Genomic DNA, 25,243 nt, shown 5'->3' on the forward strand with positions numbered 1-25,243 from the left:
GACATACTTTATCCTATCTTCTGTTAAAAAATTAATTTTTAGAGTTTAAACAAATCATGAAAAGAGTTTATTCTCACGAATTCAGTGTTAATATTCTTGCAATACAGAACGGGGTGGGTGAGAAAGAGAAAAAGATGTGATCACACAGATTTCTATAGCAATATAAAGAATTTCTCACCTCAGCTGTCACATATTTAATGGGCAACAACATGACACCTTCTAGCACCAAAATGGAAAAAGGAATTCTTGTATCATTGTCAGTAGAAAGGAAATTCAGTTGTCATCTTAATAATTATAGTGCTTCACAGCAGATTAAGAACAGGAAATTCAAGCTGAATTTCAACTTTAAAAAGGCAAATGAAATTGCTCTATAACACTTGAATTCTGATAGCACACAACTTTTCAAGTTAGATTTCTCAAAAGATTTGTGTGCTGTAAAGAAAAACCATAGGTTTGAGGGAACAAGCACAAATGATATGATTTCCAAAAGGGCCTACAAATGAGGATAAATACAAATGGGCATCAGAGATTTCAGTGGAGTAGTCTGCGAGAAAGAGGAATTTATAGGATAAAGTGGTTTTGTTCTGCTCTTATTAATGATTCTTTTGTCTTATATATCAAAGGAAAAGCAAAGGCTTACTAGCCTTTGTAAAGCCTGTGTAAAAGCCTATGTAAAATGATATTAAATTAAAAAAAAAGAGTTGGCTTATATTTCAGTAAGTTTCCCTGAATATATAAAAGTAGAAAACAATCCACTATCTTCTACATAGTACTTATTACAATAAGAAAAAAGCTTATTTTTCAAGATATTTATATTATAAACTTCAACTTAGTAAGTGATAAGGTAACTGCTACTGTCACAGGTAGCATATACACTGACTCTTAAGGACAAGATAATGATTCTTTTTCAGAGGGCATTTGATTAAAATCACTGATCTATATTTATGAGCATCTTGGGTCAAAAGATATTAATTCTCCACACAAATAAGCAATGACCCTAAGAGAATATTTTATTTGCTACAATTTCAATTCTAATTTGTTCTTCTCAAGAACAGCTTTGAAATAGAAGCTTATAAAAGTTAAAATAAAGTCAACAATTTCAATAATACTGGGGAGAAGAAAAGTTAAAACACAACTTAGTCACATTTCCTTAGCCTAAGGATTAGTGAAGAGATGGCTTTCCAGTACATAACAGTTACCAGCAATGCTTCATGAATTAATTAGAATGTTCAGCTAATTGTTGACATTTATGTTAGCACCAATTGTTCTCACTTCATACTATCTTACAAACTAAAGCTGTCTATCAATTAAAGCCTCTGTTGATTAAGGGGTTGCTCAAAGAAATATGCTGCTAAACTCTACTCTTCTTTTAACACTGTGATCTTAAAGTTTTTTTTAATTGAAGTTATTAATGTTTCGACAGTAATTTAAAATAATTCCTCATGCAATAAAAGTAATTAGATTCTATGAAGACCAGGTTTTTGTCAAAATAAGGAAAGAAAATTGGCCTCTAGAGAGCAAGCACAATCTGTTCTGAAGTGTTGTTTGTAAAAGTACATTAAGCTAATATCCTCTAATTTATTGAGAAGCAAAAGATCTCAAAATAGTGATGTTTATTTTGAGGATAATATTTTAGTGAGTTGTATTTAAATTGGTTTATGGTTAGCTTTCTTTTAGAAAAATAATAAACATAAGAGTGAAGGAAGAAAGAAGACATACAAGAGTTTCAAATAGCTAACAAAAATCTCTAACTTTAAGTCTTTAAAACAAAAATGGCTATAGGAATAGTCCACTCATTAACATAAGCTAAACACAAGAAAGGAAAGATAGAATATGGCACATAAGAGGCACTTAACAAATATTTGCTTAATATTTTAAAAAGATGGATGATTATGAAAACAGAATTAAATTAATTTTTGCCAATAAGTATAAGCACATTACTGAGAAGTAAACGCTGTCAAAAGACATTTTCACGTGAAGAAGGTTCATGGCATCATCAAGAATATAATTTCCACAAGACTGATTTAAAAATAAGTTAATGAAATAAAGCAAGGAACACTAATAAAACAGAGAGCGGTACTTAGACACAGATAATGCAAACAAATTTAAGAATTAATCAACATTCACAAACATTCTGGGCTCTCTGCTAAATAACAGCATATCACCTTCCCACCCTTGCTTATAAAAGGCAAATTTACTTCGTCATGTTTGGAAATAAAGTTCCCTAGGCCCTCAAAAAAAGAAGTTATTATTATAAGCAGCTTTGCCATCTAACGTAAAAAAAGGAAGACACAAATTAGCTATGATTACTGCAGTTTTAGTTAAAAACCAGCACTGGACTAAATCTGAGTCCTCTTAGTTTGGTCAATCACTTAACCCCTTAAAGTCCAAGATTACTCATCTCCACAGAGGGAACTAAAATAAAACATCTGAGGGAATATAGTAGAGTAAAAACTAAGATAAAAGTGGAGGGAGAAATAGTATTATTATATGTGCTTTGAAGGAAAATTCCTTTTAGTAAGATAAGCAAAATATTATTTCTGCCCAAGTGACTGAAAAGACTCCAGCTCTTAAAACAGTTGTTTTGGAGGACAAATAGTTTATTTAGTAGTCAATCACTCATCACTAATATGTCCAGATGCAAAAAATCCTAACAAACCATAAAAGGAAGGAAGACATTAGGAGGATAATATTTATGGAAGGAAGTCTACTGTGACGCAACACTCTGTGCTTCAGAGGCAGCTTCTAGCTGGGAGCAGCAGGTAGAAAATAGCCACAGCAAGACAGTCATTTGATGGAAGCTAAACATTTCAGAACATGCTTAGTTTTCAAAACCTACTTACCCTTCTCACCACATCTCCTAGTAACATATTAGCACTATTTAAAAAGAAATTCCTCCAATATTCAAAGCCATGCTGAAAAAGTCTGTTAGCAAACTCTTAAAGTTTTGTAAGTCATCTAGTCTTTAAAAACAAATCTAGTAAAATGGTATATTAAAAAGTTGGATCTTTTATTTTTATTCTGAAAACTAGCTTTCTGGCTTGGTAAATTTTAGGGACTCAAAATGACCTAATTTCTTCGTAGGAACTTCATTTCCCTTTTCCAGACAAAAAAGAAAAACGGTATGCAGGTCCCTTATTTCTCCTGTCATTAAAAAATGCATTTTCTAATCAGTTTTTTAAAAGGACTAGAAGAATGAAATGCAGGGTAAAAAGAAAACTGAATGAGTCTGCAAAGATGCACACACACATAAAACCAGAGGGTGAGACTGGGGAATATACCAGATAAATTTACCAGAAAATAGAGTATTTAGTAATTTATATATTTTAAAAGCCTCATTAATTGGGTAACAACATAAAAGTGTGATAGAGTAAAAAAAATGTGATCATTTTTTCATATCAGGACTTTCCATAATCTTTCATTCAATAAACATTTATTGCACATTTACTAATGGGCATTGCTTAAGATGCTGAAGTATCTGTGAAGAAAACAGGTAAAACTTCCCTCCCTTGATGAAGTTAAATTCATAATATAGTTAAGTGAACTTATCTTACCTTACCATGCCAATAATGTACCATACTAATAAAGTAGTTCATACTAGATCTTGCATGAGGTAAAATATCAAAAGATATTTTACCACAGGCAATTCAAAATAAAGTTAAAATAAATATTTGCAATCGCTAAGACAAAGGACAAACAGCCCACTGCTATTTAAGTCCATCAGGAGACTTAAGCCCCCAGTTCTCCATGAAGCTGGTTAGGCATGTGTCTTTGATTAATAACCCAAAATACATTTTTTGTGTAATACTTATTGCCTAAAACTTACTATGCAAGTTGCATTTAAATATATCATGATATTACTTGATATACTATAATCTATGAATTATTTTATCTGCATTTTTTTCCTGCTTCTTTTGTTTTTCTCCCCAAGTACCCCCAATACACAGTTGTGTATTTTAGTTGTGGGTCTTTCTAGTTGTGGCATGTGGGATGCCGCCTCAGCATGGCCTGATGAGCAATGCCATGTCTGTGCCCAGGATCCAAACCGGCGAAACCCTGGGCCACTGAAGCGGAGTGTGAGACTTAACCACTCAGCCACGGGGCCGGCCCCTTTATCTTCATTTCTGGTTGTTCATCAACTGGAGGAAATTTCCAATGTTCTGGTTTTAAATTTATCACACTTTAACCAGTTGAGTCAAACAGAAAGTATAAAAATAAGCATTATATTTGGGGAAACGAAATCTATATTTAAGTTTTCCATAATTTACCTATTTTATTAAGTTTTTATGATAGATTTTCTTAAAAGAAGACACTAGTGCATCATAAGAAGAACAATATATATTGCTTTTAGCAGCAAAAGTTCAAAGAGTTTGTTTCAGCCCCAGCCTGTCTTCCAGTATCATTTTAATGGCAGAAGAGAAGGAACAAACACCTCTGAGGAACTAAGAGGGCAGAAGACCAGCACAGGCCCCTAAGCATGTTTCTTTATCATCTTAAGATTTATCCTAAAATTTGACGGAGACTTTGAACTCTATTCCATAATACATCTAGTTGTTTCAGTACAAAAATGTTTACCATACTATTAGGAAAACAGCAATAAGGAGCTGTTGTCCTGAGCCAACACCTTCAGGAAACTGGGTTGAGCTGAAGACAGCTCACGCTGCACAGCAAGTTCAGCATCTGGCTGCCTTTTCCCTTCTGCTATCTAACATTTCTTGAACCCCAAATTAAATAAATGAGTGGTCATAAATGGCAATCATTTTTTTTACTGCTTTATGAACTATGTCAGGATAATCACTGTGGAAAGCCTCTAGAATGATGCCAAAAAGACAGTACGTGTGGCATTTTCTGACTTCTGCTGGTGGGCATTTCAAGAACTACATCCTAATAAGTACCAAATAGTTTATACCACCTTGGGACTGAAAAGTTCTCTCACCTCCTGGGCAAGTTCTTCTACTCTTTCAGGACAAATATGAGGGTGTGGTTCATTTGTCCTGTTCTCTCATTTTAGTTTAGGTATTATTCTTATTTATTGAAGCTTAGTCAGAAGATCTCTAAAACCACACCCAAAACAAAAAAAGTATTTAATACATAGATAAAACTTAAAAAAATAAAAAAACACTTTATAGAGGCAAAAGACCAGAAATAGGCTACTGTTCACCAGTGCTACTCAAATGTCACCCTTCTCAGGGAGGCTTCCCTGGTGAACCTATTAAAAATGGTCACCCCTACTCCAGCCCCCTTCCTGCTTTATTTTTCCTCATGGCACTTACTATAATTTACTTTACCTTTTAATTTTAATTTTTAATTTTAATTTTTAAAAATTTTTTAAAAATTTAACTTTTAATTTTAATTTAAATTATCTAATTTAATTTAATAACTATAACATACTTCAATTATCCTGTTCTCTCTCTCTCTCACCAGCACCTAGAATACAAACATGAAGGTTGGAGTTTTTATCTCTTTTGTTCCTGATGTAATCACTCACGTTTAGAAAAGCAACCAGTATATAAAGGTATTCAATGTTTGTTGAAATGGATGATTCCAATCAGCTATTTCAGTCACGTACCCTGAGGCTGGACTGAGTTATCGGAAGTTCCTTAGGTTCTGTGCATACTTGTGTATACTTTTTCTGGAAAGTTTTTTCTTCCCTTCTCCTTTCTTTGCCTAACAAACAGTTAAGGTCCATTCCTTAAAGGCTCAGTTCAAGTGCCGCCTCCTCTTTGAAGCATTCCTCATTTCTCACTTCTGTATTCTCAGTTGAACTAACTATTCCATAGAAAGTACTTTATACTCAAGAAATTTTTTAGTTTTCATATAACTGTCCTCTCACAAGGCATACCATCTATAGACAAGGGGACATCATCTTTCTTATATGCCTAGTGCCTGTCACTGTGCCTCACACCTTCTAGGCATGCAATAGATTTTTGCCCAAGGAATAAATGAATGAATGAGTGTATTAAGCAAATTTTGTGTACTTCCAATGTGGAAAGCAGATTATTAGGCATGAAGGGTTATTAAAACGAATAACTCAGAGATCCTGCTCTCAAGAAGCTCACATGACAGAGAGATAGATATAGGACAATTAAATATAATTCATGTCAGAATGCAATAAGAGCTATAATAGAAATTAAATAAAAATTCAGTGAGGATAAAGGAGAGGCAATTAATTCTGACTGAAGAGAACAGGGTGTGGTGACTGAATATGATTTCAACTGGCAAGGACGGGTAAAAGGTGCTTCCAGGCAGAGGAACAGACAAACAAGTAGAAGTCTGCACATGCAAGAGAAGTTTGAGGGAACACCAAGTATGTCTAGAACACAGTTGCGTGGAGTGAAGCAGAGCGGAACAGGTAGAGTGAGTCAGAATGTACTGTTTCCTTAAGTATCATGCTGAAGAGTCTGTCTTTCATATCATGGAATGGAGGACCAATCATCCATCCTTTGCAGAGAGAGGACTCTCTAAACGGATGTCTTGAAGATGGATGGGAAGGAAGAGATACTACATTTATTCATCTGTTTACCAAATGTTTATTGAACATTCACCATGCTCCAGAAATAATGCTGAAGAAGGCAGTTCAAAGACACATCCCTGCCCGTAGGGAGAGCTCACTGTCTAGAAGGGGAGAGAAAGGTGGGAACACGTAATTGTGACAAAGAATGACATGAACAACAGCAGAGCCTGTTCTAGGTCAGTGGCTCTAGCTCTAAATGTACTATCAATAAAAGGTTTTTTTTTGAGAAAATACATTCTAAAATATACAAAAATAGAAACAAAAAGGGGGCTGTCCCCGTGGCCGAGTGGTTGAGTTTGTGTGCTCCGCTGCAGGCAGCCCAGTGTTTCGTTGGTTTGAATCCTGGGCGCGGACATGGCACTGCTCATCAAATCACGCTGAGGCAGCGTCCCACATGCCACAACTAGAAGGACCCACAACGAAGAATATACAACTATGTACCGGGGGGCTTTGGGGAGAAAAAGGAAAAAAATAAATAAATAAAATCTAAAAAAAAAATAAAAAAATAAAAACAAAAAACAAGCTAAAAATGAAAAACACCTTAAAAGTACTTTTAGATTTTATCTGTTAATAATACAAAGAAGTTTTTGATCTCCTTAAAAACTAAAGAAGGATATCTTGTAGAGAATAATGTGATTGATACACTTTATTATTTGTGTAACTTAAAGGTCTAATTCTAAATTCAGTTTATTTTGATACTTGTTTTAACAGCTATTATAACTGAAAAAGAGCTCATGAAGACACGCAGATCCACAGAGAAGGACAACACTGAGTGCTCTCCCTACAGTTCAACATGCATTTTTCAACCTCATTTATGAAACATACAAAGGTTTTTGTTACAATTAGGTTTGGGAATTTCTCTCTTTCCTGATGTCAATCCGTGGTTTTGCAAACTAACCGGACAGTGCCACATTTTATATTTTGAAAAAATGGGTCCCTGAAACTCTTCATTTATAAAATTTTTAAAGATGTGAGGAAATTATATTTCCAATTGTTTTAGTGTGCAGATATGAGATATTTTAGGAATGTATGATCAATATTTCAGTACTTCTGACACCAAATGTGTGGGTTTTCCACACCAAACAATTCTCTAATTTTCTGCAGACACCAAATGGGTGTCCCACAAGTCAATTCAATTCTAACACTAACTACTCGGCAGAGTTAGCCCACACCCCACAGGTTAAGGACTCTGTTTTACAAGACTGCCCCCACTTTAAACACGAATTGCAAGTCTCAGGCCTCCCATCCTTCTAACGGACCAGTTATAAATCAGGGGTTCTCATGATCCCTTCCTCAGGTTCCATAATTTGCTAGAACAACTCACAGAACTCAGGAAGGCACTTTATTTACTACTACCAGTTTATTACAAAGGATAGAACTCAGGAACTGCCAAATGTTGAAACGCATGGGGCAAGTTACGGAGGGGGAGGGGGAATGTGCGTAGTGCTTCCATGCTCTCTCTGGGTGCACCACCCTCCCAGCACCTCAGTGTGTTCACCAAACTGGAAGCTCTCCAACGCCACTGTTTAGAATTTTTATAGACGTTCTATTAGGTAGGCATGCTTGATTAAATCATTGGCCACTGGTGATTAACTTAATCTTCAGGGCCTCTCCTCTCTTCCCCAGAGGTGGGAAGATGGGGTTGAAAGTTCCGACCCTCTAATCACATGGCTGGTTTCTCTGGCAACCTGTCCCCATTCTGAAGCTATCTGGGAACCTAGAGTCACCTCATTAGCATACAAAAAGACTCTCTAATCACTCCAGAGACTCCAAGGGCCTTAGAACTGGGGACCAAGATGAAATATTACAACAAAAGATACCCATACCACTCAGGAAATTACAATGGTTTTAGAAGCTCTTGTGTCAGGAACAAGGACAAAGACCAAATATATATTTCATATTATCACAATATCACACAGTGACACACATTATTTTCAGCCATAAAAACACAATTAAAATAGTTACAAACATCTGATTTAAAAATACTCTCTCCAGAGATTTTTCAAGGAGTTATTTTCCCTTTTACTGCTAAAGCATGATCTTTATTTTGAAGAATCAGATTAAATGTTGCCTTTTAACTTTTAAAATATCTCTTATGTAGCATCTCTCTGACAGCCATTTAACACACAGACAGATCAACATATTTTGAACTCGATTTTCTAAAAAACAAATGTGTAGGTTTGGCAGATCTTTTAAATACAGTGAGATTACAAGTAAGACTGTGCAGTATAAAAAGATTTTCATGGTCAGTTCCTATCTTATTACAAAATACTGCAATAATTCTCGCTTTATTTTAAAGGTCTGTTTTTTATGTGATATATCAAACTGGTGACATCCTGTAGTGCTTTGTACAAATCTACTTTCAACTTCTTTGTAGCAATGCTCTGTTTTCAATCATTATGTAGTAAATACATTTCATGTGTAGTGTCCTCTGTAACCTTACTCCAGAGAAATTTCTCTATTCAATCAAATCAGATGCTCCATCACTGGTTATACTTATAAAATTTTCTGCCAATTTGATGTTATTTCTTTATGTTTACATTATTAATCCTATTTTCAATCCCGAGATCATTTTCAAGAATCTTTTAAACAACTGTCCATTATACAAGGGCTAGCTTAGTCAAAACTAGGTAACATAACCAGTAAATCTACTAAACTGGGCACAGGTAAACTGTTAAGTGTTGTCATATTAAACAGTCAAATAAATACCCACGAGCACCATTGTCATCCTATTGTAATATGAACTCCCACAATTCTCTCTGCATACTTCCCATATCACATCTGACAAACTGAACAAATAAGGGTTCCAGTGTCAATCTGTATACTAAACATCAGTAATGCTTATTTCATATTTTAAAGATCAAAACAAACATAAATTCTAACATCTTCCCATGTCCCAGCGGATGGTTCTGAACCCCTTGGTATGTGCTCCCTACTTTAAAAAACATTTTGTACTAATGTTGTCACAAACAAAAGAAACAACATCTGCCTGTGAGGGAAAAGGTGAAGGAAGGGTCTAAGAAATTTTCCTGGAAGAAAAGGCTTTGATCTGCATTTTGAAGAAAAAGTAAGAGTTTTCCAGGTAGACTTGATAGGGATGGGCATTCCAGACTGTAAGAGCTGTATGTGGCAAGTTATGGTGTCATGAATATGCACCACAGGCAGTTCATATAGCTTAAGCCTCAGTATGTAGGAGAGAAAGGTTGAAAGTAAGACTAGAGAAACAAATGGGGCTCAGACTAAGGAGTGTGGACTTGATGCTGTTGGCAATGGGAGTCACTGAACAGTTGCAGTAAGTAAGTGGTCAACTTTATTGGTTGAAACAACACAAGGCATGGGAAGGACAGACTGGAGGCTAAGTTCTTAACCAGGAGGCTACTACAATAGCCCAGGCAAGAGAAAATGAGGAACAGAATTATGGCTCAGAGGAGCGGGGAGATATTATATCTATTACAAGGATGGAAAGGACTTGGTTACAACTCTAGAGTGCAGGAGAAGAAACTATTGTAACAGTCCAGGCAGGGCCAGTGACTGTGGGAAAGGAAAAGCGGAAAATATACAGGAGACTTTGAAAAATGTAGACACGATTTTGTAATGACTGGCTGTCAAGATGAAGGACAGGGAAAGAGAAAAGGTATACCAACTAGAGACCAGGTTACTGGATACAGGATTCTATAAGCTCAGAGAGGAAACATCCATTCTTTCCTTTTCCAATCACATAATCAGCATTGCTTTACTGATACCCACCATGAACCAGGTATAGAAAAGATGCTGGAGGACATTTAAAAAGGAAAAGTTGGTATGAAGACGTGGATATTTCAGGTTTGAGATGCCTCAGAGATCTATATGAGGATATTTTTTAAAGAAAAATGCAGTCCCAAAGCTAGAAAAGAGGAAGGGGCTGAAGGTGTGGCACTCATCTACATATGGATAGGAGACAATACAGACTCATAGAGAAGAGATTTAATTGTAACTGAGTCCCTACCATGTACCAGGCACTGTTCTAGATACATGTGACATAAGCCATTTATTTCATCCTTACAACAACCTATGACGAAATTTGGGCTCAGAGTGATTACCTAAACTCATGCTTTCTTTTACAATTTTGAAGCTTCTGTTTTATTTTAGCCCAGTTTTGTAATAAATAGTTTATGCTTTTTGACGTGACGCATTCCTAAAAACCATGTCTTAAAACCTACCAACACCACTGACCAGATGTAGCATTACTGTCATCTGATCGCTACCAACAGAAACCAGTAAATAAATATCAGCAACACTGTTTAAGTAATACAGCAGCAGAATTTAAGTCCTCAATGGAAAATGATATTCAATTGTATACAATTACCACTGAGAGTTGGTAAAAAAAAAAAATCACATTCAGAGTGTACGTGTTGTTTAATAGAAAAGATATCTTCGTTATAACAGATTGAAAAGCCTGTAGTGCTACCCCTGCTTTATTCAGTTTCATTTAGCTGAAGGCTCAGCCCTGCTCAGTTACTGACTTCCTATTCTAATCAAGGAATGAGATACATGACCCATTAGTCTTGCTCAAAGAAGTTATAAATCTCATATTTGGGGATTTATAACAAGAATCATATCTTCTGCCTCTGTTCCTTCCATTTCCTGATTATCACACCAATATCAGCATCCCTCGTAACCCTATTCTCCCTAACCCTATTCCCCCAGGGTCAGACCCTAGCTAGGCCTGGTAGCTTCAGCTGTTGGCTAGAGTCTTATTCTAAACTGTCACTAGCCCAAGTTCTCACAACCCTCTAGTCACTGTAGTCTGTTATCTTTTACGGATCTATCCTACACTGGGTCAATTCATCCACTGAGTCTCTAGAACAGACAAAGCTGCTGAAATGCTAGAATGTCTTTCTTGCTGCAATCCCATCGCAATTATGAAGACAGTCATTGCTGCCAAACTTGTCAATGTTTCTGAGTTCTACTCCTCAAGTAGTCTCCCATTTACTCCCTATCACATTGCCCTTTAAAAATTTTTATATCATTTCCATCATAGCATTGATATTTTCCTGTTTATTGAACTATTTGTTTGTTGCATATCTTCTCATCACTACTAGAAAGAAAGCTTCATGATAGCAGTGACTATGTCTGTCTTGTTCATCTCGGTATTCTCAAGGTCTACAACAGTGCTAGGGACTGTACTTAATAGGAGCTCAATAGAAGTTTGTTGTTGGTACCCTACCCATATCTCCTTTACCACAAAATGCACCCATCCCCCAGCTGCTGCAGTACTGACTTCTGAGCACTCACAGTCACACCTGTCTACAAAAAACTACCTTCCACCAATGGGGAGCTACCTTGCCCAGAAATGCCTGGGAGGTTAGAGCTCCCCCCTTACCCCTCTCCTAGAGAGTGGCCCTTAACCAATGACTTACTGATATGGGAAGAAAAAAGCCTGGCCCCCTTGCTTCCAGAGGGGATAATGGAGTAGTGGTGTTATTGCTCTAGAGCTCCCTGCAAAAAGGCTAAGGCCAAACTTCAACTAAAACCACCTCTTTTCCATAGCCTTATCCTGACTCCTTCACTTCCCTACAAGTTTCACCTAAAAGCTCTCCCTCTAAAATCACTTACACAAACATTTCCATCTCTCACTCTGCTTCTAGGGTCCCAACCTAGAAATCTGTTGATTGTTTGAATGAATGAAGTTAAATGTAGAAACGATTCTTAGATTTTCCAGCAATGCTCTTAATTCTTCTTGCACAAAACATTACAGCTAGATCTCAGTTAGTAGAAATTACTTAACGGAGTTGTGAACTGAGCAATCCCTTTAAGATACAAATCTACTTTCTAAATTTAAGCACCTCATGCCGTCCTCTTCTGCTCATGTTGTTATTATCTGAAAAGTCTGGCTACAGCACTATCTGTCTTACTTCTAAGAAATAGCACTTTATAAAACTCAACAAAAAACATTTTAGATTTTGATGAATAAAAAGATGGTTGGGAAGTATATGGCACTGGTACATGATACTTCTTCACTCTATCTGCTTACCTAAGGATGCTATAAGAAATCTGCAGTTGATGCTGACAGGAGAGGCCCAGAGGGAGCAGGTTTAAACGGCTGGGATGTGATGTTAAGCATGTTAAGATAATCCGATATTGAAACAATTGCAAAGTTGAGTTTATTTTTACTACAACTAATGATTAAAACTTTTTCTAATCCCTCCTCCCATCAGAGTATCATTGATTTTATAATGGAAGTCGGTGTGAAATAATAATTTTCTTAACAAAAATTTGCTTTACAATTTAAACAAAAACCACAAAGGACTGGAAGGTTATAAGCTAAATTGATGATAGAGATTGACTTGAAGAAGAGGAGATGAAATTGGAAGCGTTGGTTAAAGGGGACTTTAGCTATAACTACAGTGTTTTATTTCTGCAAAAGGAAGACTGGAATTAAATTTGAAAAAATATTAACAGTTGTTAAATGTGATAAATTTGGGTATGTGTTATATATTTTTACTTACATTTTTTTTTGATTTTTAGAGTTTTTCTCAAACTAAAAAAGCACATAAGGCTTGAGAGGAATGCGGCTATTCTCTAGTGGCAAGGGATATAAGAAACTAGGAAAAAATACACACTGCATCAGTGGTTCTCAAGTTTTTTAAGTTTGTGAATTAGAAAATAAAAATAATAAGAATCTCATAGAATTCTTCTCATTTCCAGTCTTCTCTTCCAAAACAGCTGAGAGCATGCTGCTTGCTGGTATCTCCAGTTTCAGGAGTCTGCCTGCAGCTCTGACTCATGAACCTCTATAACCCACAACTATTCAGTGGGTGCACCGAAAGAACTGAAGCGGTGTTGGTCTGGGAAGAACAGCACATAAAAGACCACAAAGAATTAGTGTGGGTTATGTTTTTATGAATTACCTGGGTGACAAAACAGAAAACAGAGCTATTAAATGTACTGATGACACACCTCAGGGAAGATGTGATTAAGGGTCAAAGTGGTTTAATAATCTAGAAAAGTGATCAAGAAAGCAGAAAATGAAATTTAATAGCATATTACTATTGGAAAGATGGGAAAAATATGGATTAACTGGGCAAAGGAAAGAACTTGGGATCAAGCTGAGCAATGATTAGAAATATAATGCTAGAATTTAAAAAATCAAGATATTATACATATACTGAAGAATAGAATGTCAGAATTGGTTGACCAACAGTCTTACCACATGGCTAGCATCCTAGTGAGATACTTATGAAAGTCCTATCATCACTAAAATACTACTCAATCAGCACAACAAAGTTAAGCAGCAGCACAGTGCAGTGGTTAGAGCACAGGGTTGAAGCCAGCTATGTGACCTCAGCCAAGTCATTTAACCTCTCTGTGCCTCAGTGTTCTCATCTGCAAAACAGAGATGGTAAGGGTACTGATCTCACAGAGTTGTAGTAAGCAGAAATAAGCTACAATCTGAAAACAGTTTAAACAGTGCCTGCTACAGAGTAGCTGCTATGAACATGTTTGTTCATAAAGAAACAAAAATAATACAGGAACTTAAATGGATTTGGAGATCATCCAGAGAAGTGTCAAAAATATTACAAACCTAAAGATCTACACCAAAAATTTAGAGATACTAGCAAAATTCATTTTGTAAAAAAGAGGTAGCAGAAGGCATTCTTAGTGGGAAAACTACTGTTCAACTGCTGATAAAAATGTTCTAAAATAGCTTTTTCAAATTTTTAATGGGGAAGATGAGAAGAGTACCCCAGAGGTTTTGTGGAGCAGTTGACATCTGGCATGAATCCAGTTTTCTATTGCTCTTATCAGTGCTAAGAATGTCTTGATGGCTCAATAATATTTTTTCCACAAGACTTCAGAAAAGCTTTTAGTTTTTCTATTTCCTACCAATATATCTATTTGCCCTCTGGGACTTTGTGAACTTCAAAATTTATAGTGTCACATTCAGTTTTCTTTAGCCTGAGGAAAGCCTTGTATGTTGAATTATGCTGTGCTTTTTAAATCATGTCATCATTCACTCCAGGATATTTGATTTGAAGAGGGTCAATGCTACAGTTTTACAGTTCACTTTATCTCATTTGATTTCACAAAGAAAAAATATATAAAAATATGAAGGAGGTAAAGCAAATGTTTTAACAATAACCATGCACAATGCAGTATTTTAACCATCTCAGGGGTTACAGCACTTATACAATGCAGTCACAGGTCTAATATACATGTAGATAAGGGACCTTACTCAATTCTGAAACAACCAGCCCTGTCTCTAGGCAGGCACGGCTGATCACAGGGGAGCTTGAGTTGGAAGGCCCAGATGGAATTAGCACATATCAAGTCGTTTCAACAAATATTTGTGTGCACTGGGAACAACACAAAGTACGTGCCTCATGATTGGTAGACTATAAATAAGGTCGTTACTCTTCTTTTTTCCCCTCACTCTCCATATAGTTATCAAGGCTTCTAAAATTAGCCAATTAAACTTATTTCAATATGTCCCTTCTTTCCATTCTCATTGCTCATACAGTAGCCCCCTTTAACTGTGGTTTGGCTTTCTGTGGCTTCAGTTAACTGAGGTCAACTGCGGTCGAAAATATTAAACGGAAGATTCCAGAAATAAACAATTCATAAGTTTTACATTGCCTACATTATTCACCTCACTTCAACTCATCACATGGGCACTGTATCATCTCACATCACGAGAAGGGTGAGTACAGTACAATAAGATATTTTGAGAGAGAGAGAACACTTTCACATAACTTTTATTACAGTGTATTGTTATAATTGTTCTGTTTTTACTATTAGTTATTATTGTTAATCTCTTACTGTGCCTAGTTTATAATTAAACTTTATCATAGGTATGTATGTATGTAAAGGAAAAAATATAGTTATTTGTATAGGGTTCAGTACTATCCATGGTTTCAGGCATCCACTGGGCGTCTTGGAACATATCCCCTATGATAAGGGGAGCTACTGTATGTTTGTTCAGCCTCAACTATTTTATCTGGGTTACTAAAATCTCCTCCTAGTGTTCTCTGTGAGTCAAGTCTCATCTGACTCTGATCCACCCACAGACCATGGTGATAATGATCTTTCTTACTTTAACTCCATCACATTGCATTCAGGATAAAATCCAACCTCAGCAGGGCCTCTGAAGTCCCCACAAGGCCCACATCTTCCTTTTGTCATCACCTCTTGCACCTACACCCATACATCCCATGCTACACCAAGTCGCCTCTCACTTCCTGGTTTTTAGATAGCTTGTTTTCAATAACCATAATGCCACTTTCTCTGTTCTACACTTAGAAAACTCCTACTTATCCCTTAAGACTCAGTCTCGAGTGCCACCTTCGCCAGACACCTTCCACTGTATCATATGCATATACTCAGAGGGTTGGGTACCTTTCCTCAAGATTCCCACAGAACCTGCACTTGCCTCTTTCATAGCTTATATACAAGAGCGTATTATAAACATTGATGTATTCTCACCTACTGACAAGCAAGCAAGCACATCTAGTTTAAGATCAATATCAATCTATCCATCACCAGTGTTTAAAACACTCACCGGCAAATAACAGGAAACTAATAAATACAGATTAGATGAATGAATTAATATATAAGGAATAAACCAGACTCCTGCCCTCAAAAAGTTTCCTATTAAGTTAGGGAGGCATGACGGGGGAAAGGGAAGGGAATGGAAATGAGATATAGAAATTAACTAAAAAAAACGAAAAGAAATTAACTATAATTCAAATCAGAGTGAGATAAGAAAGTGGGGTATGTGGCAAGAAACTAATATTTATTAGTTTGCCTAAATATTTAGGTGTCTAAAATGTACCAGACATTGTGGTTTGTCCTTTGCATATATTCTCCCATCTAATTTTCATAATCATCCTGCAAAATATTATTATCTCAATTTGATAATTAGGGAACTTAGGAAAGGAAATCAGGACTCAAAGAGTTCAAGGCCACACAAAAGTTAACGGCGAAGAAACAATTTGATCTCTAAAATCCATGTTCTTTCTCTTGCAATGGTACAAATTCAGTCCTACAGAATTTCAGAGGAAGGAACAGTTACACCCAGAATGACAAATCAGAAAAAGTTCCATGCAACGATGGACAAAATGTTGAACGATTAGAGAAGAAAAAGAGATTTTAGATGGAGGAATAAAGACAGGAATGGATACAAGTCCAAAACCTGTGAGAAGGACAGAGAATGGTCCAGTCTGGAGTCAGTTGGGCATAAAGGAGGAAAATCCCACTGGAAGAGAAATGTGGGACTATACTGGGGGACCTCAGAAGTCTATATTTACAATGGGCACCACTACTAGAAAAATAATCAACAGCACAGGTCATGCTAATGATTGGACCTGCGCCATCATCTTCATATATGGAGGGTAGTAAATAAAAAAAAAAACCTGGTAACATAAGTATTTCAAAGCCTTAAGGTAACTCTGATTATAATACAGTAGTCCACTTTTATCCAAGGAGGAAATACAGCTACAGGGGTTGACATATCAAGTGTCCTCTTTAACATCAAATTAACATAACATTGTGGAAAAACAAGTAAATAGATGCACTTCACAAATATGAGCCATGTAGTCCCTTCTGTTTGAAATATATACCACAAAAGTAATTATACCCATTAATCTTTTAAATTACCTAACTCATACTTTTAGAACAACATCTTGATTTTAACTTAAGACAAGAATTGCCCAGCTTGCTCATTTTGAGACCTGATCATTAAAACATAAGATGGCCATATTTAAAATTACACTAGCATGTTTTATTCATGTATGTTTGGTGATGGTTTTGCTTATCAAAATTATGTTTTGAATGGCTCATAACTAATTTTGTTGAAATGACATCCATAAACTAAATTGAGTGTGACTAATTATTCAGACTGTAACATCACAAATCCATTAAAAGGAATCTAAAATAAACAAAGTAAAGACCTTAAGTAGGTCACTCACAGATCAGAGACATTCTAAACATTTTTTTGACTGCTATTTTTAGGTCTTTTAAAACACATGTTTCCCTTAAAGCAATTTTATGAGCTTAAATTTTACGGTAAATATAGCCCTAAAGCTGTATATAATAAAGAAAAAACTCCCCACATTGAAATTAGTGGGATGTCAATCTAATGAAAATCCTTTATGCTATATATTTTAAATGGAAATGGAGATTCTTTACTTCCAACTTTAATTTATTTAATAAATTAAATATCGCCAAATAGAGATATCCAGGGTCCCTTTTAAAATGAGTAGATATTTTATTGTAATACTATCATCAATCAATAACATAGCAATGGGTGCTATAAACAAAAATAATAAAATATATGCCTTTGAAATTATTATATTTTGAATTTAAAAAGTTTTTTCATAGATAACAGATCTATACATTTATGTAGGCAATGTCAGAATTACCATGGAATATAAACAAGCAGCATGTAATTCTTTACTATTTATGGATCATTTGTTACTGTACAATAAAAGCTTGGTGTAAAAGACATTCTAGGGAAGAAGTAAGGCATGGGATCTCTGATCTTCTAAACTTTTCAAAGGACCTTGAATACCATCTTCTACTTTCCTCTTCAAAGATATTAGAACTTAGTGCTGAAAGAGATATTAGAAATGACCTTGTTCACTCCTCTTACTCAGAGATGAAAAAACTGAGACCCAAAAATAGACAGCCTCAAATGCATACATAAAATTAAAAGTTGAGGGGCCGGTCAGCGGCCTAGTGGTTAAGTTCGTGTGCTCTGCATCAGGGGCCCGAGGTTTCGCTGGTTTGGATCCTGGGTGTGGACACAGCACCACTCATCAGGCCATGCTGAGGCAGCGTCCTACATAGCACAACCAGAGGTACTCACAACTAGAAAATATAACTATGTACTGGGGGGCTTTGAGGGGGAAGAAGCAGGGGGGGAAAAAAAGAAGATTGGCAACAGTTGTTAGTTCAGGTGCCAATCTTTTAAAAAAAAAAAAAAAGGTCGAGGAAGAACTACTTGAGTAAGAAGTGGTGGGGAGAACATTCTAGGTCTGCTGTCCAGTATGATGAAAAAAAAAGGTTCAAAATTAATAATTGAAGCATTCATTTCAAAAAGTTTTTTAAAAAATCAATACATCAAATCCAAAGAAAATAAAAGGAAGGGTATAATAAAGATAAAATCAGAAGTTATTGAAATAGAAAAGATACAAAAGAGAAGTTTAATGATGCCAAAGGTTGGTTGCCTGAACAGACTAATAATATTGATAACTCCCAGGCAAAACTGATCATGAAAAAAAAAGAGAAGGCAAACCACCAATACCAGAAATAAAAATGAGGCTATCACTACTGAGCCTAAGGACATTAAAATATCATAAGATGATATTATAAACAACTTAATAAATACCAATTATTAGAAGACAAGTAATAATTCCTAGAAATAAGATTTATCAAAACTTCTTATAACTATTAAAGATAACAAATCATAAGCAAAAGGCTTGTTGACAATGAGTGTGATGGTGACATACACCTAGGAATTACTAAACACTTATATTTCTTTGCCTCCTTTTTTGATGATTGTGTTAAGTAACCTCTATAATCTACAATCAGAATTGATTGAGTTAGTTCAGCCTAATATCTTTCTTTAAAAATATTTTGTTATCCAACATAAAGAAATGGAAAAACTGCCCCACCATACAAAGGGACTCTCACATAAAGTGACTTCCTTCCTTCTGGGGCACAGATTGGAGAGCTGATTTCAACTTCTGAAGTCATTCTTAAGAGAAAGTTGGTTTTCTGCATGCTGATTTAAAATACAAAATTTAAATTCATTTGTTTTTGCTCTAAATTGACATTATATGCTTAAGTGGCATCAGTATATATTCATTAAAATTTCCAAGTAATTACATATTTTTAAGGGCACTAATAAACAATAGAAACTAAACACAATGCAAACAAAATAAAATAGCACAAATTCTCCTAAGAGTGAACATCTGTAATGCTCACTGGATCATCCCTAAAACATAAAATATGGGTCAAGCCATGTGCCTTGTGTCTCAAAAACTGGAACTGCAATATGTTACAAATAAAAGTTATTCAGGTGAGAACTAGCAAGCTAGTTAAACATTTTGATTCTTTCATTAATTTTCCCAAACTTTGTCCATGTAGGAAGAAAAACTGGTAGAAAAGCTTAAAGGTGAGGGAAAAAAGGCATTAGAGCTTTTCAGATTCAGTGGAACATGAAAGATTGAAATAATTACAAGAACAGTATTACAGCTCTTTAAAGATAGAGATTATGTTTCTTATTTCTTTCTATACCTCCTATAACACCTAGTCCTGTAAGCTTGACATACTAAATTCTTTTTTTAAAAAAAGGGATTTGAAATTCTTAGGTTTATGTAAGACATCATTCATACAAAGAACCACGAGAACATGTGGGAATAGGCTAGAAAACCTTATGAAACAATGAAGGTGACCTATAGAAGTTTAGGAGTTGAGATAATCTTATCTCCTTTTAAAATTAGCAAATTAAAATTTGCACATAAGTTGTTAAATTTATTCCTAAGTATTCATGTTTTTACACTACTGTAAATAGTATTTTTTTTTAAAGATTTTATTTTTTCCTTTTTCTCCCCAAAGCCCCCCAGTACATAGTTGTATATTCTTCCCTGTGGGTCCCTCTAGCTGTAGCATGTGGGACGCTGCCCCAGCGTGCCTTGATGAGCAGTGCCATGTCCGTGCCCAGGATTCGAACCAAAGAAACACTGGGCCGCCTGCAGCAGAGCGCATGGACTTAACCACTCGGCCACTAGGCCAGCCCCTGTAAATAGTATTTTTAAAAATTTATTTTCTCATTGTCCATTGCTATTATACAGGAATAAAATTAATTTTTTACATTGACCTTGCTCAACTCACTTATTAGTTCTGATAAGTTTTTTTAGTAGATTTCTTAGGATTTTCTACATACACAATCATGTCATCTCTAAATAGAGACGGTTTTACTTCTTCTATTTCAACATGTATGCCATTTATTACTTTTTCTTGCCTTATTGCACTGGCTAGGACCTCCAGCATCATGCTGAATATCCTTGTCTTTTCCTCAGTTATAGGAAGAAAGCATTTAGTCTTTCACCATTAAATATAAGTCACCTGTAGGTTTTTCATAGATGTCCCTAATCAGGTTGAGGAACTTTCCTGCTATTTGTAGTTTACTGTGGCATTTTATCATGAATGGGTGCTGAATCTTACCAAATGCTTTTCTTTGCAATGATTGATATGATTATATAGTTTGTCCTTTATGCTGTAAATGAATTGAATTACATTATTTGATACCAAATGCTAAAGCAGTCTTACATTTCTGAGATAAAATCCACTTGGTGTACTATCCTTTTTATATATTGTTGAATTTGATTTGTTAATACTTGTTAAGGATTTTTGTATTTATGTTCATGGAAAATACTGAACTGTAATTTTCTTACATTGTGCTCATCTGCTGGTAAAAAAAACACTCTGTTTTTCTTTATGTGAAAATGTCTTTATTTTTAAAGAATATTTTTGCCAAATACACTATTCTACACTGACTTTTACCCCAGTACTTTAAAAACAACCATTTTATTGAACTGTGGTTTGTATTTATTTCTCATGAAAAGTCAGTAATCATTTTTTACCATTTTCCTCCTTTTATGTAATATGTCTTTTTTTCTCTGGCCATTTTAAAGATTTTCTCTTTCAATTGTCAATAATTTGATTATATTGCACTTTGTTGTGGTTTCCTGCTTATCCTGCTTGAGGTTCATTGAGCTGGATTCCTAACTTTATACTTTTCATCCAATTTGAGAATTTTTCCACAATTATATCTCCAAATATTTTTCTGTCCCATTCTTTTTCCTTTCTTTTGAGACTCCAATTGCTCATATGTGAGACTGCTTTTTCAGGGTTGCCATTTCTGTATTGAAAATTCCTAATAATTCCCTCATACGTTCATTTTATTCCCCCTGAAATGCTTGATTATATTTATGGCAACTGTTTTATAGTCCTCGTCTGCTAATTCCATCATCTGTCATTTTGGGGTCTATTTCTATTGACCAATTTTCCTGCTTCTTTGTATGTCTAGTAATCTTCTATTGAATGTGTGACATTATGAATGCTATGTTGCTGAATGTCTGGATTTTGTAGTCTTCCTTCATTGACTTTTAAGTTTGTTCAGCTAAGCAGTTAATTTACTTTTGAACCAACTTCATCATTTCTTTTTTTTCCTGAAGATTGGCAACTGAGCTAACACCTGTTGCCAATCTTTTTTTTTTCCTTCTTCTTCTTCTTCTCCCCAAAGCCCCCCCAGTACATACTTGCATATTCTAGTTGTAGGCCCCTCTGGTTCTGCTATGTGGGACGCTGCCTCAGCATGGCCTGACAAGCAGTCCCATGTCTGCACTGAGGATCTGAACTGGTGAAACCCTGGGCCACTGAAGCGGAGCATGTGAATTGAACCACTTGGCCATGGGGCTGGCCCCAGTTTGATCTTTTCAAGGCATTTTCTGTCCTAATATCCTTCCCCTTTATTTTTAAAGTCATTTTGTTCGAGAAATAATTTCCCAAAAAAGCATCCTGTTTTTTTCAAGGCTTATTTTAAAAATTTTTAAGTGTGGGCATGGAGTAGCTTTTACTCTAGGGGTAGACTGGTCCTACTTCTAAAGCATAGACTCTATAGGATATCTTCTGAATACCAGGAATGTTTAATGAAGGCTACTAACCACATAGGAGTTCTGGTAGTTGTTCAGCTCACAGATTCCTAGTAGTTCTTTTTTTCCCAGTGTTTATGAGTCTTACCCAGTTTTATAGTTCTAAACGGGCATATTTCATTTTATTGTGCTTTTGCAGATAATCTGTTTTTTACAAGACCCTCCATCAGCAAAAAGATTATGACTTGCTGAAGGCTCAGATGATGGTTGGCATTTTTTAGCAACACAGTATTTATTAATTAAGGTATGTAAATTTTTTTAGACACAACACTATTGCACACTTAATAGATTACACTATAGTGTAAACATAACTTTTCTATGCATTGGGAAACCAAAATTGGGACTCACTTTATTGCAATATTCACTTTATTGCAGTAGTCTGGAACCAAACCTGCAATATCTCTGAGGTATGCTTGTACTGTGGTAGGACTAATCTGGAATGAATTACTCCATCACAGCCAGAGGTGTAAAGCCCAAGAGAGAAGTTTTGACTATCTCTCAGCTTTACCTTGTTCCTTTTCTCTTTCTCCTTTTGCCCACTAACTCTGTCTTCTTTTCCCTCCTACAATTTTCTTTCAAAATCATATCATTATTTAGTGAAAGGACACACACCAGAAACTAATTATTGTAACTCAGTTCAATCTTCTTTCCACTACACAATATTTTTTATCTCCCCGGATTAAAAAAATAACAATTCAATCTAGTTTTAAGTTGCTTATTACTTGCTATATTCCTTTTTTTCTCTCTCTCTCTCCTTTTTGGTGGATTTGCTGCTTATATTTTATTTTAAAAATATTTGGAATAGGTTCACTGATAAAGCTGAAAACAAGCCATGTCAATAAAATCTATTTGATTAAAAGCTACCCCTGAACCAGTATTCTGACCACATAAAACTAAGTAGTCCACAAAGTGTATTCAAGGAAGGCAAGGAGACTAATATCATACTTGTTCCATATTTTTGAGTTCCTTGTCTCATACCTGAGATTCACATGGTTTATTGTTTCTCCTTGTGAGATATTTTAGCTTCTTGTTAGACATGAGCTTAGCCTCTACATATTTTTCTTCTAATTTAAGAGCCTTTATGTCGATGAAATCAGCTCCTAGAATATAATGTTCATCACTCTCTGTCCACAAAATATCTATTAATTCATGTTTATATAGCATTAGTCACTTTAAAAATAAATTTTGCATGGTTTCATTACCTTTTAAGGAGAGGAGAGATAAGAGAAGGAGGAACAGAAACAAAACTGGCTTATAAAAGGGCCTGTAAGGAAGTATTTTTAAATTGTACTAGGAGAAAAATAAACAATTAAAACATCTTAAGAGGCTACAGGTCTTATCCTCTTACCTGTGCAGCTGCATATATTCTCGGGGTCTGTTGAGTAGGTGAAGGAATCTGTCAACAATCTTGTTTTTTCCTACGCCCTGTAATTACAGAGAAATTATTAAACAAACGGAGACTTTTGTCTAGAGTAAAATAAACCAGAAGAATCTTTTACCAAAACCTACTTTCTCAAAATTGTACTGTTTTAGCCTATTGTTTTAATGAAAACGAAACTAGCAAACATATACAGCACATTTCTATGACATAAAAACTTTTTAAAAAAATTTACTTGCAGGGGCCGACCCCATGGCCAAGTGGTTAAGATTGTGTACTCTGCTTAGGTGGCCTAGGGTTTCACCAGTTCAGATCTCAGGTGTGGACCTAAACCTGCTCATCAGATCACGCTGAGGCAGCGTCCCACACAGCAGAATGAGAGGGACCTACAACTAGGATACACAACCATGTGCCGGGGGGCTTTAGGGAGAAGAAGAAAAAAAGAAAAAGATTGGCAGCAGATGTTAGATGAGGGCCAATCTTGAAAAAAAGGAAAAAAATTTACTTCTAAATATGCTAGTTCTAAACTCTTATTTCAAAGGAAATTCATAGACTAAAAAGTCTTCTACAACTTGTTTTTCTGTTCTACAATTTTACATCGAAGTGTAGACATTACAGCAGAATATTATCTATTTCAGATTTGAAGAATGGCATCAAAGGTGATAAAGTAAGTATAAAAACAATAATCTTTTCAATCAGTTCTTCAGAAATACAGTTTTCAGTTACAGAAAGATAAATATAATATTCTATTTTTTCTGTTTTAATCAAACACTCATTTCTACGTTTACTCTACTTTCCACTTCTTTAAAAACTTAGAAATGTAAAATTATAACCAGAGCCTATTAATGATTCTCAACTACATGTGCTTTAAATGCCCTCATTTCCTTACCACTTACTGTTGCTGAGAGTTGCTGTCCTTTTGTAGAAGACACTGCTAAAAATGGAATCCACTCCCCTGCTATTTTCCCCACTTCAAAGGTTTCATTTAGAGGTGGACTATTCTACTCATGGAATGTAAATCTTTTAACAAGTAGGATATGTGGGAAGACTAGAAGTGATTTAAAAAGGTGAGTTCTGTATCATATATTATAGCAATAGATAACACTTATTGATTTCTTATACTATACCAGGCACTATGCTAAGTATTCTCACATGTTATTTCATTTAATCATTATAACAGTTCCATGAGGTAGTTATTATGATTATTCCAACCTCACAAATCAAGGAACCAAGGCTCAGAAAAGTTAAGCGACATGTTTACAGTCACACAGCTAATCATAGTGGAGCCTAGATTCAAATCCAGATCTGTTTGATGCTGATGCTGATGCTGATGCTTTTAGTCTCAACATTACAGACTGTATTTTTTCAGTTTGAAATTAATTTAGGTAACCTGGACCTGGAAAGAATTACGTCTTTTCCCACTTCTAGAAATCCATCCTGAAGAAATAATTAGGCAGACCAGGGAAATGCATGGTGCCTAGCAGCAAGAGCAGAAGCCCAATAAAGGGAAGCAGGCATTACTATTGGTATTTCTGCTACATACTCAAATATCTTATGAAGAAAAGCATTCTACAAGCACCAAAGATAGAAATTTAAATTAACTGAATGGGTACTTATTGAACATCATCTTTGTCCCGGCACTGTGATAATTCC

At 35.4% G+C, this 25,243-nt stretch overlaps 1 protein-coding gene across 2 annotated transcripts in view; it reads right to left on the bottom strand.

Moving 5' to 3' along the window:
• Window positions 1-25,243, bottom strand: part of VWA8 (von Willebrand factor A domain containing 8) — a 357,132-nt gene that overhangs the window by 158,586 nt on the left and 173,303 nt on the right. For both annotated transcript variants that reach the window (XM_046664107.1, XM_046664108.1), the window contains one exon: window positions 23,561-23,637. In XM_046664107.1, coding sequence (XP_046520063.1) covers window positions 23,561-23,637 — 77 coding nt within the window. The remainder of the gene's footprint in view (window positions 1-23,560; window positions 23,638-25,243) is intronic.

This window comes from Equus quagga, chromosome 6 (assembly GCF_021613505.1).
Source record: "Equus quagga isolate Etosha38 chromosome 6, UCLA_HA_Equagga_1.0, whole genome shotgun sequence".
Taxonomy (NCBI): Eukaryota; Metazoa; Chordata; class Mammalia; order Perissodactyla; family Equidae; genus Equus; species Equus quagga.